This window comes from Parasteatoda tepidariorum, chromosome 2, assembly GCF_043381705.1.
Source record: "Parasteatoda tepidariorum isolate YZ-2023 chromosome 2, CAS_Ptep_4.0, whole genome shotgun sequence".
In the NCBI taxonomy this organism is placed as follows: Eukaryota; Metazoa; Arthropoda; class Arachnida; order Araneae; family Theridiidae; genus Parasteatoda; species Parasteatoda tepidariorum.
This window is the reverse complement of record NC_092205.1, coordinates 61,552,192-61,572,289: the sequence shown is the minus strand read 5'-3', so window position 1 is coordinate 61,572,289 and position 20,098 is coordinate 61,552,192. Positions and strand designations below refer to the sequence as shown.

Genomic DNA, 20,098 nt, shown 5'->3' with positions numbered 1-20,098 from the left:
TAATTTCGCAAAACATATGCTGCGGAAACTAAAAACCCAACTCTATCATTGTATGTCATTATATAACACATCAACACTGTTCTCATCAATTTTATTCATTGTAGTACCAATATGGCCGCCGGCGCTCATACGGGCATTAGAACAAGGATAGTTTTTCTTTTTTTCAATTCTATGTGTTTATTCATTTCCTCATTTTTTTTCTTCTTTTTCCATTTATTCCATAACGAGATTATATTGCTATTGTTTCATTTTTTCTGGATTAAATTAAGCGAAATGACCCGCTGAATGCTCTGTATTTTTTTATGGATTAAATTGTTTTTCTCTCGCTGTTTATTGTCAGAAAATTTGCTTCAGAAAACCGTGGCCGAAGATAGGATTAAATTTAATTTCTTTTGCCGTTTAACTTTAGTTTATGTTTAGTTAGCTCGAGTTTTGATTTATTTTTTCCCAATGCATTTATTAAATTAGTATGATTTGGGAAACTTAAGTTGTTTGTTTTTAAAAAACGTTTATTGGCACAACAGGTTGGATCTTTTTTTAACTTATATTTTAATTCTAAATATTTATTTGAATCTTTAAAATTGAAACGCAAATTAAAAACTGTGGTTCAAAATAAGACAATTATTTGCCATTTAACTATTATTTGTTAAGTTAGTTTAGTTGCCATTTAACTGTAGAGTGCTTTCCTCTGTGCATTTATTAAATCAGAGTGTTTCCTCAACAGTAAGATTTTTACCTATACTTTAATTCTAAACATTCATCTGTATGTTTAAAATTAAAGTGTAAGTTAAAAACCGTGAGCAAAGGTTAAATTCATTTTCTTTTGCCATTTAACTTTGTTTAGTTGCCATTTAATACTAGATATTTTCATTCCTGCGCATTTATTAAATTAGAATGATTGGAGATATATTCTGATGATTTTTTTAAAAAATTATTTTCTCACCACGTAAGATAATAAAAATTTTAATTCTAAAAATTCATTTGACTTAAAGTGTAAGTTAAAAACCTTGGCCAAAATAAGGTAAAATGTACTCATTTTTGCCATTTAACTTAGTTTAGTTGCCATTCAACTATATATCCCCCCGCGCATTTATTATAAATATTATTATTATTATAAATAATAATCGATAATATTCTGATAAAATCTTTTTTTTTAACTAAAATTTTTTCGGCACAAGTAGGATATTTAAAATTTATGTTTAAATTCCTAAATATTCATTTGAATATTTCGAATTAGGATGTAGGTTTATTAAAATACAAGTGTAGGATAACTTTTATTGCAGTTCATAAAAAATTGTAGCTTATTTTGTTTTCTTTTCTTTTACAGAAAAGGGTCCATGTCTTCATAGAAGAAACCTATTAAACATATTCATCTATAGAGCAATGATTTTTGTGATATTATTACCCTTGTTTTTATTACCTCCTGCGAAAGGCAATGGCGGTAAGTACTTAAATGAATATCCTTACTCAGTGTAATTCTCTTTCTGTAAAAGTACACATTTAATTGCTGTTTAAACGAAAGAGCTCTAAAAGAGATAAAAATTGTCTTTCTTCGTATTGTTTCCTAAAATAGATTTTTTAATTCCTTAAAAATAATAAAGTTTAGATCACCAGAAGGAAAATATTTTCACGCCATAATATGAAACTACATTTAGATTTTGCATTTCTAAGTATTGTAAAAGCATCTCCTTTAAAATATCTTAAAATTATCACAAAGTAATGTTTGCGACCTCAATGTTGACTTATAACCCTTTACTAACGTATTTGTAAAAGTAGGTCTGTACTACCTTTAATATTTTACATGGTTTCTATCTTTTCAATTATTTTTCTAGTGCGAAAGGACAAAAGAAAAATTTATCAATATAATATTAGCAAATACATCTAATCTAAATTCACTTTAAATTAATTCTGTTATTCCTGTACAGTTTTAGAACAAAAATATTAGGATACATTCAAATTATCTTTGATTATTTCAAATTTTAACAGTATATTCTATTTAATCAATTCGATGATCATCTAACTCAAAATATTCTCATATAGGAGCTATCCGAAGAATTGCACAAATAATTTCTTACAAAGTTTTCGTAAAAATATCAAGTATCATAAAAAATATCACCTTTTCATAAATATACTTTTTTACAAATATTACTAGATTACATTCTTTTAATTTACTATCTAAAATTGATGTCCACCTGCCATTAGTTTATATCTTTAAAGGCAAAAAATTTAACCGTTAAAACACTTCAAAATTGATTATAGAGTTGTAGGGAATATCACAGACATCTTATTTATGTATTTTTTTGAAAACAATGTTACCAAACTAATCATAATTACTTTAGTGGTGTTTTTAAGTTGTAATTTTCATAATTCATATTTTAACTTGTGTTATCTTTATACTAGTGATTTTTAATGGTTTACTATTTGATACATTGATTTTTTTTCTTGTGATTTGCTAGTGATTTTCTAACATGTGATCTTTGGTGGTTTTCTTATCTTGCGGTCTTTGATTTTCTTGTTCGAATTGCATGTATTTTTTTCCACCGCATCAGGATTTTATGCAGCTAAAAGAATTCGAACCAAATGTTACGTTGCACGCGAATTTATTTATTCTTTGAGTTAAATTGTTGCTTGCTGCTCTAAGAACATTTATGCTAAGATTTTAATACAATTATTAAATTTTTTGAAGGAAAGAAAAAAACTCTTAATTTAGGCATCTGAATAAAACAAATATTCAAAATTTTAAAGCGATCACGAAATAATTGCGATCTCTACAATCACAAAACACAAATTGACTGCTTTCTTTTCTAGCCATTACTGTTTTGATGGTAGGAAATAAAATCGATTTAAGGTCAGGACATCACTTAAATTCGCTTCACTTCCAATCTAATTTAAAGGTGGCCAGGTCAGAAACGCGAATAAAAAAAAAATCGTTTGCACTCCTGCGTTAAAATTCTGCAGACGACCGCCATCTTGATGCTTTCGAACAAGAAGGTTCCCTGGCTTCTTTTATAACCCTATATAACTGCAACCTGACAATTCGACCTCTATAGAAGATCAAGCGAGGCACGTCCCTGTGAGAGGCCTAACTACTTTTGCGCATATATTCTTTTTATGTAATTTGATCGAAAACTTACGACCAACTTTTAAGGACGGCGTAATAAACGGTAATTGGCCGTGATTTTGGGGCGGCCATTTCTGTTACAAGGAGTCGCAATCAGACTTTTATTTTACTTTTTTATTTAGCTTTTCCGGTTTTATTTATAGACAGGTACGTAATTGAATACCAAGGGTGATTGCAGAGTGCAATTTTAAGGCCCACTCGATGATGTGATGAGACTAAGCAATGAGACAAGATGGAATTCGAAATTCTGATATGGGGGATCATGGGGCAGGTGTGTGTAAGTTTTCAACAGCCCTCATCATTCTTCGATATATTAAACAACTAAAAACGCTTTCTTCAGTGTATAATTTTATTTTTTTACACAATTTAATTATTTTTCATATGCGTCTGGGATCGGAATTTGTTTTGTTAGAAAAGGGTGTTTTTTAAACTAGAAGCGTGGAGATTGTCTCGAATAACTTGAACCCAGACAGAGTACAAACTATATGATATTTTTAATAACTGGAAGTCTTAACGAACGCTTGAGTTTAATTTTATTAACTTTAGGTTTTTCCGGGAACTTTCGGTAACTCACTTATAGGTTTGAGGAGTCCTAAGCCTACAACTTAAATATAAGTCAAAAAAATATTTATTCTTACAGAAAATTTAAAAAAAATTTCTCAGATTCGTAAATCTAATCATAAAGCCTTTGGAATTAATAAAAGCGTTATGCAATATTTTGTGTTGAACTCCTAATCATATAAGTATTCATAAGAAATTTTTCTTTTTATTTTAAAATATAAATTATGGTACTAATTTATTTCAATTTATCTTTCCTTTATCTAATATTTCAACACAAAAGTCTTAACCTAGTGGTTAGAAAGTTTTAAAAGTGTAATTAATTAGTTTATATATATTTTTAGAAGTAGTTTTGTAAAATTGATAAAATTCGAATTTTCTTCATAGTATTTCATAATGAACGTAATTAATATATATACATGTATATATTAAAAAATCAAATCAATGTTTAAAGCGTAAAGAAATACAAAACAAATCAGTTATGATTATTTCAAGTCTGCCAGAATAGCCATTGAAAGAAGGTATGAAAAACATATAATTAAAATTTGATTACCTTATAAAACTTGTCAACTCTTTTTCTTGCAAACAAACAAGTTTTGGTGCTTTTAGTGCCACCTCCCTTCGCAGTATTTAGTTACGTTTTAATAACGTTTTCGTTTTGTCCTCGCTTAAATATTGATTTACGACTTCTAATATGAATAGTTTTAATTTTAAAAAGAATTCAAAAAATTTAAATGAAGGTGGTTATAACGTAACATCTGAGCTAAGTCGCAAATTCACCCTAGCGGTGCTCTCTTGTCAAACAATATGCGCTTCCTGTTTAATTTCGAAAGGCCATTGGCTGGAGAGCTTGCTATTATGTTATTTAAAAATAAATTCTATAGACGCACTAAACGTTTATGAAATTTTTATCTTTCATATATTCGTAGAAAATAATAATCAAGAGTTTTGATGAAAATCTTTTTTTCTTCTAGATTTTTAAAACGTACGATTCGAAAAATTCTTCATTAAGCGGTAAAAAGTGTCAGTGGAAGGAATTTTTATTTAATCTTGCAATAATTATGTTCCTCGTGCTTTCCTCTATCATTCCAAAACAATGACTTTCTTCATGATTTTTTGAGAATCAAAAATAACAAATTCCTTATTTGTGAAGATGATAGACTGTCTTCATTGAAATTAATGACCAGCATGCATACTTCTAAATTACAAACGGCTTTCGTTAAAAAATGTAAATTTGTGAGAACAGTAAAAAAATGCATGTTCATTAATATTTAGTTAATTTATAATCGCAAATTATTTAATGTAAAAATCTGTAACGGTGAAGCATTAGTTAAAAATGTTGTAGTTTTAATGAGACTGAAAAATATCACTTTTTTAATTTTCGGATAATTCATTTTGTTATAAAGATTTAATTCATTCCATAAAAATGATTTAATTCATTATAAATCATTTATAGTGAAGCTTAATTCATTATAATTAATCTTATTGTAAGAATTATTTTTAACGAATATACAATTTTCGTGCAAATGGTTGGTTATTCTATTTATTCTTTGAATATTTAAACTAGTTCTGAGCAGAAAAAAAATCTGTATAATGGATTTCAAGCTCATTTGTTTAGAATTGAGGAATTACACGAAATTATTAAGATAGTTACAATTTCAAGTTTTTTATTTTTATTTTTTATTACAGGCTTCTATGACCCTACAACAAACTTTTTTCTAGCAATTTAAATTAACACATTCTGGTCGAAGGGAAGAAAAAGAGAAAAATAATTTAAAAAATAATTTTTAAAATTTAAAATTAGTTCTTCCTCTGAAAAAAATTTTTTTTTACAAAATTTTCTTATTTTTTTTACAATATATAAATGTTTTTTACTACACAACTGCGTTGATTTCCCAATTTTAATTTTTGGATTTGTTAAAAAAGTATTTAATATTGAGCAAAAGGAAAAGAAAATTATAATCAATAGAATTACTAATTGTCATAAAAATCTTACTTTTTAAGAAGTTCCAAATGAAAAATTAAATAGAATTATAAATTATGGGAAAAGAAACTTAAAAATTCATATTACAAAAATTTAAGTCGTAAGAAATTATAAAAAGGAACGAAAATATGTGCTAATCAGTTAAAAAAGCTATAATACCATATTCTCTTTGGTAGGCATTAAAAGAACTGTATTAAAATTAATAATATATGTTACAAACAATAAAAAAATTCTGATAAAATTATAGTTTATATGGCATGCAATTAAAAACTTATTTATAGTAAGCAATAAAAAAAACTATGATAAAATTATAATTACATTATAACAGGCATTTTTTGTAATAAAAACAATTTCATAAAATTAATTATAATAACTGAAAATAAATCATAATCCGCTATGAGTGGACTTAGTAGTAGTATTTATACTAAAAAATTAGAAACAAATTACGATTTAATGGTAAATCCGAATAGTTACCAATAGAATATATTTTAAAACTACAACTATTTATGCATTTTATTTAAACGTTTATTCTAATTTTGTTTCTAACGAAGACATACGGAGGGAAAAAGTCACAATCAATATTCTTTTCGTATGGAGCTTTGACTGTGCTTTGTAACTATTCAATAGCATCCTTAGAAACCATTTTTTAAAAAAAGAAAACATTTTGTATTCCCGACTTATCTTTAAAACGAAAATGCATAAACTTTTCGACATTTATTGCATATTCGGCGCATGAAAGGAAGAAACTCTTTTCATTTTTCCATTCGAAATTTCGTTCCACAATTACAATGCTTCAAGCTATAAGTAACTATCTTTTATTGCCCTTTTCTTCTCAATTGTTTTTGTGTAAACTTTGTTTTTTTTTTCTTCTAAGAAAACGAACTAAAACAACGATAAAAGCGAAACATTCAATTTATGCGCTTGTCTTGTGACACCTGGGGCAAATGGGAGACATAAAAAAATCGTTTGGTTTCTTTTATTTTCCACTTTCTTCATTTTACTATTTAGATGTGTCTCTGTGTTTTGCACGCTAGAAGAATCCAAAAGACAATGTTTAGCGTCATTTGTATGATAAAGCGAGATGTGGGAATGCTCTGATGATGTAATTGAAAGTCATAAATAAAAGATCAGTTGCCATTTTGATTATATTTTTTGCTCTGTCCAACAATTGGTAGTACCAGATTCTTTCAAGATATGAACCGTCTGCTAAAAATAGTTTGGAATTAAAAAAAAGAGCGTTTTTTCTTTGTAATATTAATGCACATATTTTTGTCCAAATAAATAAATATTCAGTAGATGTTCCAAACATTAAATTTTTATTTTTGATTCTTTTTCAATCATTTTATTTTTATTTTTTAATTTATCAGTTTAAAATTTAAAAGCTTATGTGAAATTAAAGCAAATTCATTTCACCCTTTAAGCGTGTTAGAAATCGTTCTATTCGACATAAGCTTTTTTTTTTGTATTTTAAGGGCAGTGTTTACGTAAGACAAATTCTCTTAATCTTAAAAATAGAAGCTCGTAAATTGCAAATAGAAGATAGGGAATTACACAATAATTTTTTATTTTATTTTTATGTGAACATAGCAGGTGATGTTAACAATTGTAGTTTATTTTTGTTGTATTGGAGGAAGATGCTGCTCGAAAGAGTCACAAATTTAATGTCGTAATATTTGAATATCCTCTCATTTAGTTTAGATTTTATGGAGCAAAATAGGGTTAGTTTCGTAACTCAGATAAAAGGCTAGCAGTTAGTTTTGCATATTTTATTTATGTAATCAAGTAATTTTTATAAATTATAATACATAATATAAAATCTCTAATATAAAATATAATGTATAAAATAATGTAAAATGTAATATGAAATCTCTAATATTCTTTTTTCTTATTATTGAACTAATGGGTTCTTTCATTGGTTACGAATTATTACGCATTTAAATGGGTTAACAATGACAAACCTGTGTAAAATTAAATCTATTTTCGACCAAAAGTGCGTTCACGGCTGTTTGGTCGAATGACTTTTTTTAGTGACTTTTAATTATTAAATATATTTTTTATTAACGGTATATATTTCGCTAATTTTATTTTTCTGCAATTTTAAAGGATTTTGAAATCCATAAAATATCAGTAATTCAATTGAAATAAACACTTTCTGTTGATAAATTTTTCACCAATGCTAGTTTCTTTCTTTCTTTTTTTTTTAAAAAAATTTGAAACGGTTATTGATGAATTAAATTTTTTGAAAATTTATAAGTGTTCCGTTTGAGAGTAATTATATGTTTTTATGAGGGACTAAAGTTGCAAGTGCTGTAAATAAATTAAAACAAATGTAAAAAAGAAAAAAAAAATGTTTAACTAAATTATTTGTGTCCATTGTGCATTACGCAACATTTTATTTCTTAAATAACATGATTTAAATGAAAATAATATCACATTTTATAAAATTTCTAATTGTCCTAAAATGGGTTAATATTTGGGCTATTTTTACAAAATTTGATGATTGTAAATTTTTTTATAGCTGCGCATAATTGTCAAACATATAAAATCCATAGCTTACAGTACTTGAAAACATACCACCATGTAACTAAATAAATAATTCACATATCTGGAGATCAACAGTTGCTTAATTACAAATTATATCCTAAAATTTATCTTATTTTTAGACAGCAGTCGGTGTTTACTTTTTCTTACCTATCGTCTGTCAGCCTTCAGCATTCAAGCTAAAATATTCCAAGGTCAGAGTAATAGATCACGTGTCTGATATGTTTAGGATATGGATTTGATCTACAATTTCTTAAAGAAGAACCAAGAATTTCTGACCTCACAGCATGTAATAAGATATGCGGGATAGCAATCCATCGTTGTCAAACTTTAACCGTTATCTATGAGGTATATGTTAGAAACAGGGGCCAGTTTTAGGTTGAAATTATATAGGATAACATGGAACTTACACAATTTTATCCATACTTTTGTCACCCAAATGAAATACATTCAAACTCACCGTAAATATCGTAATCGATAATAATCGTGATGTTATCGTATTCGATATTCATTGTTTTTCATAATAATTGTATAATAATCAATTTTGGAAATACTTAAGATCACGATATTATCGTAGTCGATAATGATTTTATTTGGTAACTATAGATATCGATAATGCTCATTATATTTTTAGTTAGAATATTTTTTTCGTGACATCCAAATTGTACTAGTAATTCACGATCTTTCAGGTCTATCCGCTATTTTATTGCCTTTTTGTATTTTATAAAAATAAAATTGTAGTATGCATTTTGCATTTTAATCTGCATTAACGTACTGTTTGGCGCAGCATATCCTCATTTGGATTTTGTGACATTAAACTCTACAATCAATCAATCAATCACTCAGGTCTATCAGAATATGTACCTGGAAAGTTCTAAATTGGAAGATATTTCTGTTTGTCCTTGAATTAGATATCTCTGGTGGTCTATTAATCGGCAGAATAATATTGATACACAAATGATGCCGAAAAAGAAAAAAGAAAAAAAGTATTACGCGATGCCCTATCAATCGTTCGTTATCTATCATTACATTATTTTATTGTCAATCAAACAATTTTCCTTTTTTTTTTAAAGCTTAATATTTCAGATGCTATATAAATACGATTCAAGGTCAGTGCATAATGAGCCTTACTTTTTTTTCAAACGTTTAAAATTCTGAATTAATATCAAACAATTATTAAAGAGAAAAAAAATACTTTTGTTTTTTTTTTATTTGTTTGTATAATAGTTGCATGCTGTTGAATATGTTGCGTAGCTCTGGAATTTTGATTCACGAAAACAAATGAACCATTTTAAGAAAAATGCATCCTATAATTTTGATTTACATGATTCTGATCTGAAGAAAAAAATTTAACGATCGCTAAAGTTAAAATAAAGATTGTTTTGTTCTGTTTGCTTTATGTTCGCGTGATCCGACCGTTTACTTTTATTAAAGAGGCCATTTTGTAATTTGCATTTCTTGAGGCTCCTCTATTGCCAACTTCTCTGTGAAATAATTGCAAAAGAAAATTCTTACCAATGAAAAATACTAATTTCTTCCTTGTCGTTAGATCAGTAGAAAAGAAAGATTCTTTTTATACTTCATACGATTATTGGGAAATAAATTGCGCAAGAAATAAAAAGAAGTTGAAATGAAGAGAAGCAATTTAAGAAAAAAGAAGATTCTGATTGGAGGGCAATTATCGTTTGCTGTACACCTGGTGTCAGGAACATAAATGAAGCTGCGATTAGGAATGCCTGATTGAATTACTGCCGCGCGTGTTTCTGTTAAGTAGCCGAAACTAACGTGGTTCAGCTTATATGTAGAAGATTAAAAAGTTGCTTTTTTTTCAGTTTTTTTTACCTGTGAATAAAAATTGTGTTGAAATTTTTTAATTGTGTGTTTTTTTCCTCTTTCATTTAAGAATTAAATTGCGAAATTCAGTTTTTGCTTAAGACCTATTATTTTTTTTAACAGAGAAATGTATATTCGTTAAAAAAAATGGAAAAGTTTGTAGTTAAAAAATAAAGGGTTATTAAAAAAGAGTTTGAAAATTAGATAGGTTTTATTTTTTGCTCTAACAATAAGTATTAGAGCGCATCTTTTTTCATGTAAATTAATTCCCTCATTTAATCAAAAGTTTTCTCATATTTATTTTACAAAAAAAAGATTAAAATTTTTTCCCGACTTTTAAAAAATATCTTTGAATTTTTAAAAAAAATTTTTTTTTTGTACTTCTCTTTTTTTATTTAGGGATGCAATTGAAAAGTTTAGATTTTGGTTTAATTTCATTCTTTAGAACAAATATATTCGTTTCAAAGAAAGAAAAGTTTACAGTTTAAAAATAAAGCTGAGAAAAAAAAAAAAAAACATTAATAGGATTCTTTTTTTGTGCTAATTAATGACTTCAATAAGTATTTGCGAACGCATTTTTTTAAGCGCAAATAATCCCATCATTTATTCAAAGTTCTAACATATTCATTTCCGAAAATTCTAAACATTAGTTCTTTTATGTAAATATTAAGCTTAGCATAAATTTTCCAATTACCGAAATACCCCTTTTGTTTATGCAGCATCGGAAATTCATGATTGCTTACATTTCTTCAAAAGAATTCAAGTTTTATGATACTTTTATCGAACCAACAGCATTTAATCCCTCTTCAAAAAACAACACAGCCTATTCTCTAACCACAATTTAGATTAACTTAATGTGGTGATTAAACTATGCTTCTCTTCATTTTCTCGCTTCTGTTATTTAAACCCTGTATCCATAACCATGAATTGGCTCGAAAATTCTTCGCCAAAGTCTTAGTTCTTTAGTTTTGAAAACTCGTTAAAATCCTGGATTAGTAGCGGCAGAAAGTAATCATAGGAGACTATTCTAGCTTTTAATTTATCTCTGTGCCGAATTAAAACTAAATAACACTCTAAAATACGTCCGCGTAGAATTGTTCCACATTCCTCGCTACTTCCCCCTCCCCTTCCTTCGCCCTTACAAGTTATGAATAAATTCATAATCCTCCTCCTTTCTCGCGAATTATTTTGAAAGCCTTCTCGATAATTACTTCGTCTGACAGAAAATACCTCTATGTCAACTAAACTTAAACGGATTGTAGACTCAGTGTCCCCGAGTAAAATTGTTCGTTCCACACACACCATCGATTTTCTTCTCAATTTTTTGAGTATCGCTTTTTTTTCTTCTTTTTCTTCAAATGTTTATAAAGTAAATAATGTATATTAAATGATCTCAAGAAACTGAAGTGGTAAGATATTACCTTATTAAAAACTATTCGCTTTAAAAAATATATATAAATAGCAAATAACAGTCGATATGAGTCTTGGGATTATTTTATGTACATTGCTTACTTTATTTAATATACATTATTTACTTTTTATAAAGTAAGTAATGTATGTTAAATAATCCCAAGACTGATATCGACTGTTATTTGCTATTTATATATATTTTTTAAAGTGAATAGTTTTTAATAAGGTAATATCTTACCACTTCAGTTTCTTGAGATCATTTAATATACATTATTTACTTTTTATAATCCCAAGAAACTGAAGTGGTAAGATATTACCTTATTAAAAACATCATTCGCTTTGAAAAAATATATAAATAGCAAATAACAGTCGATTTTATTCTTGGGATTATTTAATATACATTACTTACTTTATAAAAAGTATATTAAGTAATCCCAAGAAACTGAAGTGGTAAGTTATTACCTTATTTAAAACTTCATTCGTTTAAAAAAAAAATGTATAAATAGCAAATAACAGTCGATATGTTTCTAACGCTCAAAAACAGGTGATTGCCAACGAAAAATAGAAGGAAAAAGAAAGGTGAAAAACAAAACTAGAAAAGCCTTCGTAGCAGAGAGAGAAAAAAGATGAACAAATAAGAAAAACCACAGTGGCCGAGAGGGGCAAATTACGGTAAAATGCATTTCCACGTGCCATGGAGGGTTAAAGAACTAATGTCATTAACAAGGGAATCAGCATTCGTATGGATAAAACAATATTTCTGGGCATCACGATGAGCTGACAGACTGAGTTGGAAATGATTAACTTCTTATTTTCTAGTAATGGTAAAGTCACACACTTAAATGTGCAAATACACTAATCACATTCATTATTTAACGACAAATGCACTTTCCGAGTGTTTTTAATTCACAATCTTGTCCGAGATTCACAAATGATATTTTTCTGTAATTCAGATTTTGACGTCAAAAATGTATTTAAAAAAAAAAAAAAAAAACGAGCGAAACGATGAAGACAAAATACTATTCTCATCTATAATTTATGGTTAGAATTTTTGAACTAAAAAAAAATCTAAAAGATTATTTAAAATAATTAATTTTAAACTATTATTAATCGATGATGCTTTACTTTTTAATGCAACTCTTTTAAGATTGATGTCCGTCGTAATCGGCTATTTATTAGCATTTCATTACCCTAACCGTGGTAAAATCCCTGTGCTTAAAAAGCACTTAAATGGTCAAGGCTTGCAATAATCGTGCTCATTCTTTGATGACAAATAGACTCCTCGTTTTCCCCTTCCCCACCTACCCCAAAGATTCATAATTTTACTTTTTCCAAACATAGAAAAAAAAAATGGAGGATGAGATAAAACCGTGCAGGAGCACAAGTTTGAGAAGGAGTGTCCCCAGGGCACGGACCTCACACGGAGTTCGAAACGACTGTTAATTTGGTGTAACAAATAAATCATAGACAAGACTGGCTTTAATAAAGGGGTTCGCGGAGGCCTATAAGGCTTGTGTCCGAATCTGTTGTCTCGATTTTTGTCGATCTACCTCGTAATGATAGTTCGTGCCATCTGCTTTATCAAATTGTGTTTGCCTGCCCTTCTCTCACTGTTCTCGGCACTGTCCAAATCTATCATTAGAAAGCGCTGGTATCTTGTAAGTAATTAGAATCTGTAATAATTGCAGCGTTCGAAAAGCGCCACACCGTTGGATTTCGAATGTCATTCCAGAATGGATAGTTAAAGATTCGGAACGAAATTCATAGATAGAACGTCACCCCGAGTGTCTCTGGCTTAAATGGGCTTCGAAAATGATCCTGCTTTTAGTGCTAAGTGATGAATTGTTTTTAATGAAAGTGATAAAGTATCGTTGTAATCGTTGTCAACGATTTATTTTAGGGCCATTCATTTTTGACAAATTCGACACACAGGTAATAAAAGTGGAAATTAATGTCTTGCATATCTGCAGGTTTTAAAGTACTTATGACTGTAGCCTGCTAAATCTTGTATGTTCATCGAAAAATCAGTTCGATAACGGTAGTTATGGTATAGTTAGTGTAAGAAAGAAATTTTCAATACGATTCGACTTAACATCTTACAAAAGTCGCTTCAAAAATTGTACGATAAAATGGTTTGATATAAACTATTTAAAAAGGCACTTATGTCTTTAGTTTCTTAGGTCTAAATTAAAGCCTTGCGTGTCTGTAGGTTTTTATTGCATATTAACGCACTTGTGGTTTGATTTGTACATAACTCTTGTCTTCTCAGTCTTTAAAAGAGAAAGTATTTTTTTTTGTGTCTGATTTCGTAACTTTAAAAATTATGTACACTATTTAATCAGCATATTTTGTGCAATTTTAAGATGAGGACATTTTGAGTTGTATTTTTGTTTCGGTTGAATCATAGTGTCATATTGTTAAGTGTATGCCGTATTAACTTCACCGTAACATGCATTTAAATTACCGAAATATAAGTGTACTGTTATTTTAATTTTAGATAAATTTCAACCGCCTAATTATAATTTATTCGATTATTATCTGCCTAATTATAATTATAATTAATTCGAAGTTCTAGTTATAATTTATCGTTTTCTTTTATTAGAACGATTTTAATATCCAAAAATGCACAAGCGTTCATAATCTATTTTGGAAATAATTTTACTAATAGTTGTTAACTGATAAAATATCCATGTTATTTTCTGTTTATTAGAATCGCTGTCCGAAATGAAATTTGCTGGGAAAAGAACTTAAATATTTATTTTGTTTACTTACGAAATCGTTTGCGTTCTATCAAATGAAACTCTCGTTCTCAGATGCCTGGACCAATTCATTTCTAATTCAAAGCATACTCTACTTATATTCTCGACATCAGAGGTGTCGTGTATAAACTGCCGACGCTCTTGAATTAAATCCTACTATGTGCTTTATGTCGATTTAATGTTTGCCCTATCGTACCAAGCTGGGATACTTTATTCAGTCTCCATCCAATCGAATTTAATGAAGCCTCGATGATTAATTATCTTCTCACTAGTTACGACGTTAAGATGCTTCCAGGGCGTATAGAATCCAAGCTAGAAAATCTAATGCCTCTACATGTGTGGTCTTGAATATTAAATGCTCGCGTCAATTAAGCCAGGAGGCGAAAGACTGAAAATTGCTAGTTTCTTTGTGGCAGCGGCAAGAACTTTTAAGATTTTTCTTTACGTCTGAGTGGCAACGCTGATAGCAAGAAACAAACCATATGGAATCACCAAGTCTGGTGTTAATTCCCAGTTCGAATAAAAGTAAAGATAGAATTTCTTGAGTAAACAATTTTAAAAAAAAAAAATAATTCACCTTTCCATTAAAAGCTTCATATTCTAATATTTTTCATTCAGATTTTAATTTAAATAATGTTGTTCGTTTCCTTTGTGGATGTGATAGAATTTTCTTTATAATGTGCTAACAAAACATTAGCTGAAATAATTTGTTTTTATTGAATTTTTGTGCGTTTGTCGCACGTTAGAGAATTTAATAAGTCAACTAAAATCTTCGATGTTTAGAATCATCGCTTGGTTATTTGTATAATGATGTTTGGAAAAACAGCGACATCCAGATTTAAAACGTGGGTCGAGAATTTTAGATAAAAGGAAATTGCGAACTTCGTTTGGTTTTGTGATGATTAAACGTTTATGAGTGAAACAAGTTTTTTATGAATCGAATTTCGGCGCATTCAATATTCATCTGAGTAGAGCTCGTGGAAGAGATATTTGTAAAGAAGGATTTATTCTTGGGTTGTAGGACTTACTTTATTTTAATAAATTATTAATGTTATTTGTAAATCAGAATTGTTTTTTTCCCCGTTAGATTTAGACTTTAAATCAAAGCTCAAACTCTTGAAATATAATTACGTAACGAAAAAATGTTCTCTATTTCAGATGATTTTTTACAGAAATATTTAGTTATAGAACTATTTTAAATTCGCAACGTCCACATATTTTGCACTAGGCCTAATTTTTACTTGATCGCCTGAAGGACAAGCATTTTCTTTCCTTTTTTTTTATTTTTTTTAAAATAAAAATTAAAAAAAAGTTATTCTCTTTTTAAAAAAACTAAGTGAAAAGTAGGTATTTTTTCACTGTAAAAAAATTTAGTTATTAATGAGTTTAAAAAAAATTGGTAATAAATAAGCCTTGTCAATAAGCTCAATAATCCCACAATGAGGATATGATATACTTAGTACTACATATGAATGAAACAAAACAACGTTAGTAGAACCGAAACTATTGTATGTCCATTCCTGCACCCTTATCTCTGCTTTATTCAAAACGTAGTCGTTCTTTTGATTAAAATCGACAAATAGCGTTCAGATCTGAATTTTGGATCCAGTTTCAATATTACCTTAAAACCTTCAAAAAACCTTTACAGTTGCAAAAATATATTCATTTTCCTTTGAAATAATATATCTTTATTTTCTTTCTATTTTTTAAAAACGACTATTTACCTTTTTTTAATGTGTACTTAAGTGGTTTTAAAATTTTATCTTTCAAAACTTTGAAGTATTAAGATTAAAACTTTGCACTGTAAGCAATTTAATTTCACATTTTGAAAGGTGGTAAAAAATTTATAAATTCTTGATCAAAGAATTTTGAAAAACAATAAACAAAATGTTTACTTGAATGGCTAAAAATACTTTCGATAGGACTCTGAAGCGTTTAAGCTTATATTTCGTTCTGTAAAATAAAATCTTATTTTTTTTATGGTTGCAAAAGAAATTCGCTAATTACCTGACCAATAGAAGCAGCATACTCTCTCTCTTAACTGGGATTGGCAATACCTAAGGTGATATAAAGTGACCTTTTACCTCGACTTTGACTTCAAAAAAACCAGAATTATATCACGAAAGGGAACTGGGGTTAGACGAAGAGACGCGGAACAATAAGAAATATGCCGACCCACGTAATCACGAAAAGTCCCGAGCATGACCGCTTCCACCCCCCGTGAGTTGAACGAACAGAAGGAAATTTGATTCAGTCTTTTATTTTTTTCTTCTTTTATCTGGAAAAATAAAACCAACATAATTTAGGTTAGGACTTCACTTATGTAAATACACGGCCAAATCCAATTAAAATATACTTTTGCTTGAGTTCGTGTATGTTCTAGATCTTTTGTCTAGCATTTAATGAAATCCTTATTAAGGGAAATGTTATATAGAATCTTTTGCTTGGATTTAAAATTTCTTCTTTTTTTTTAATATTCCAGTTTGGATTGCGAAATTGTAATGCTCTTACGATGCTATTCATTGCATTGAAGGGATAATTATTTTTGACTAACAATTGTCCGAAATGCAGCATTGTGAAAAGATTGATGAACATATTAAAGCATGTGCTTGCATATTTTGCTTAGATATATGCATATTTCAAGTAATATATTATGTATTAATGTAGCTATCTTAAATCTACATAGTAAAGTTTACTATGTAAATTTAAGATACACAAGTGAATATAAATATAGATTACAACCCAAAAACTAAAAGTTAAACCAGAGATATCGAATTTAGTTTGAATGTTGATTAATCGATTCGATGATGTTTAATTCAGTGACCGCGCCTGCGTCAACAAAAATTTAAATGGAATATCTCGGGATCTAGACGTCAACGTTTCCATTGCGCTTGCGCAGAATGTAGATTTTTTGAAAAGGTAACTGAGAGTGCTTGCACAGAAGATTCAATACGATGAGACACTGAGGTTGACGCTCACTGTTAACTCACCCTTAGTAAAAACGGAAATTTTTTTAACAATCTGTTAAAAAAATTGGGTGGCAATCAATGGGTGGCAGGTAAATCTCAAACGATAATAAATTATCATTCCTGTTTCTGAAAAAATTGTTTGGTACTCCTCTGACAGCGTATGCTGAAACCCAAAAGGAAAATGCGATAAAAAATAGAAAGTTTGATAAACCTCATAATACCACAAATTTAATTAACCATAATTAATTTCCTATCATTAGCACTTGGTCTGCCATGTATTATATTGCTATTAAAACGCAGTGATTACCGTTGGTCTGAATGCTGTTACTGATTGTGTTGAGTAGAGAGTTAATAGCTACCATAATAATCATACATTCAGTTTAATAGGTGGCTTACCATAATCACATGATAGGGAATTAATAATAAATTTATACAAATTCGGGATTGTTTCTTTTTCGAAGGTGTATTCTGAAATAAAAGAACACCATTTTGAGTAGAAATTTTTAGACATTTTAATGCTTAGTGTATTTCGTCAAAGTTAATTTATCATAATTAATTTCGTATCATTTGCATTTGGCCTGCCACCTATTAAATTAATTAAAAAATATTGTGTTGTAAGAATTAACAAACTTCGTTCAGACTTATTGATTATAATAACAATTGTTTTGTTGTAGGTGGCCTAGCTATATATTTAAAATTGCATAAAAAATAATAATCTGTTATTACTTTTATAGAAATTTTTTCAATTTCGACTTAGTCCTAATCCATTAAATAGGAATTATGAAAGTATTCTTACTTATTTCTTAACATCTTTTATTAAATAAGGCAGGTGTGTATCGCTATTAAAATTCATCGCAGACGATTTTCTTGCAACGAAGCGCGAATCAGTATTAAATGATATTATCGTCAATTAACTCATCTTAACACTAAACCCCTAAATAAGAGCCTCTTTTCAAATTGGCGGAAGCACCTCTTTTATTCCCTCGCCTTTGAAAGTTCCTTTTTTTTTATTTAATAAATAAACAAAGAAAAAGAAGTTCCAAGTTGGAACATTCGATACCAGGTGACGACGTTCTAAACGTTCCATAATGGCTACCGTCGGTGTTATGTGTCCTCCGTTAATGAGGCAAAAATTACGACGAAAAATTACCACAGAAAAGCAAAAAAGAAGAAAAGAAAGAAAAAAGAAACATTTCAGTTCATTAAGATACAAACTTGGCGTCTTTTTGTGGCGCTATTTTTAGGTACATCCTTCTGTTGTTAGATGACATTTCGAACGAATTTTCATTAAGAGAAGCCGCGTGTAACTTTTTGGCATTGCCTTGGAGTTTTTTTTCCCTCACACTTTCTTAACCTTTAAATTTATAAAACATTTTAATTTTTTTAAGAGAACCATATCTTTTGATGTAAAGTGTTTATAATAGTCTACTTCGGGACACGTAGCAAAAGTTGAGGAGTGTGCTCAACGTAATAAATTAGGTTGAGGCAAATAATCTATAGTCATTAAAATATTTTTTAACTTAACTCATAAATTTTCTGTGTATTAAGTTGTAATTTATTCCTGTTCAAAATATATGTTCGAGTTTAAATAATTATCAAATGATTTAAATAGATAAATAAATTTACTGGGTTTTAAATATATGTTTTTACACTTTAAAGTGGAATACTTTAAACAGGTTTTGAGGTGGCAAGAGTATAATCAAATTGTTAACTATTTCCTAATAACAATAAATCAAATTATACAAGTTACTTTGTTCCCAAAATCTAAACCAATTTTTTCTCTACAGCATGTTTTTACCATAATGTTTTTACCATGTTTTTACCCAACTAACCTCTACTTTTTTCTTCGATGTTTATAATCTCAAAAGCTCAATTGAAGGGCTCTGAATATGTTCAATGGATAATATTCAATAAGCAATATAGTTAAATAAACCACATTTTCAAAAGAATATTTTTTAAGAAAGTTTTTGGTGAAAAACGTCCCGCTTTCCATAATAAGATGTTTCTGTGATTGTGCGTTGAATTTATTTAGTCATAATTCCAGAAACTTATAAAAGTACCTATTTGCATTTAATACTAAATCAGACTTAGATGTAAAAAAACATTATTTTTGAAGGGGAAAAAAAAAAGAATTTTTGCTATATTACCCTCTGCTTTTTAATGTTTTTCAAATTTAATTTGTTCTATCCATAAACAAAATTCTTTTAGCAAACCAAAAAATTATTCTATTTCTTTGAATTTTAAAAAGGAAAAATCAATTAAAAATTATTTCTTTCTTTACCTGGAAATGTGCATTGCTATTTTTCATCTAATTTAATTTTTGATGATAAATTGCGCTCTGTAGTAATTACAATGAACTGTTTCTTAAAACATTCCTTGAGAAATAGACTTATCATAAATCCGAATTATGCTACCAATTCTTACACTAGATAACAAAATTTTGTTGCTTACCAAAAAAGATAAATGGTTTCACAATTTTGAATATTTCCTTTTTATCTCCTATAAACACGAAAACAGAGCTAGAATTTATATTCAATATTTTTAAAGAAGCAAAACTTTTTAAAGAAACAGGCGACCAAGTAATTTAATTTAAAAGTTGTTGCCAACATCAGTTCGCGCATTCGCAATTCCTAAATTGGAAAAAAGGACAATGAATTACTTTATTATCTAACATCTTTACCAGAGCTTCCGATATTTTTAATCTTTAGACAAGTCGGATCTTCATTCTAAAAATAATTTCCATGATTTGGGTGTGCCTCTTGCCTTCATAAATTTTTTTCTGATTATTTTATTTTGGCTGCTTCCGCGTTTTGATGATCAAAAGCTAAAGCTAATCGTGCACTCGTAGTAATTGAACCTTCTTAAAATCGTCTGCAGGAAAGTGATCATCTTATTGGTTAGCTACTGTCTTTCGAAACAAAAA

At 28.6% G+C, this 20,098-nt stretch overlaps 1 protein-coding gene across 10 annotated transcripts in view; it reads left to right on the top strand.

Moving 5' to 3' along the window:
• Positions 1 to 20,098, top strand: part of LOC107451346 (latrophilin Cirl) — a 627,655-nt gene that overhangs the window by 422,636 nt on the left and 184,921 nt on the right. For all 10 annotated transcript variants that reach the window (XM_071177653.1, XM_043039805.2, XM_071177651.1 and 7 more), the window contains one exon: positions 1,328 to 1,441. In XM_071177653.1, coding sequence (XP_071033754.1) covers positions 1,384 to 1,441 — 58 coding nt within the window. In that variant the 5' untranslated portion in view covers positions 1,328 to 1,383. The remainder of the gene's footprint in view (positions 1 to 1,327; positions 1,442 to 20,098) is intronic.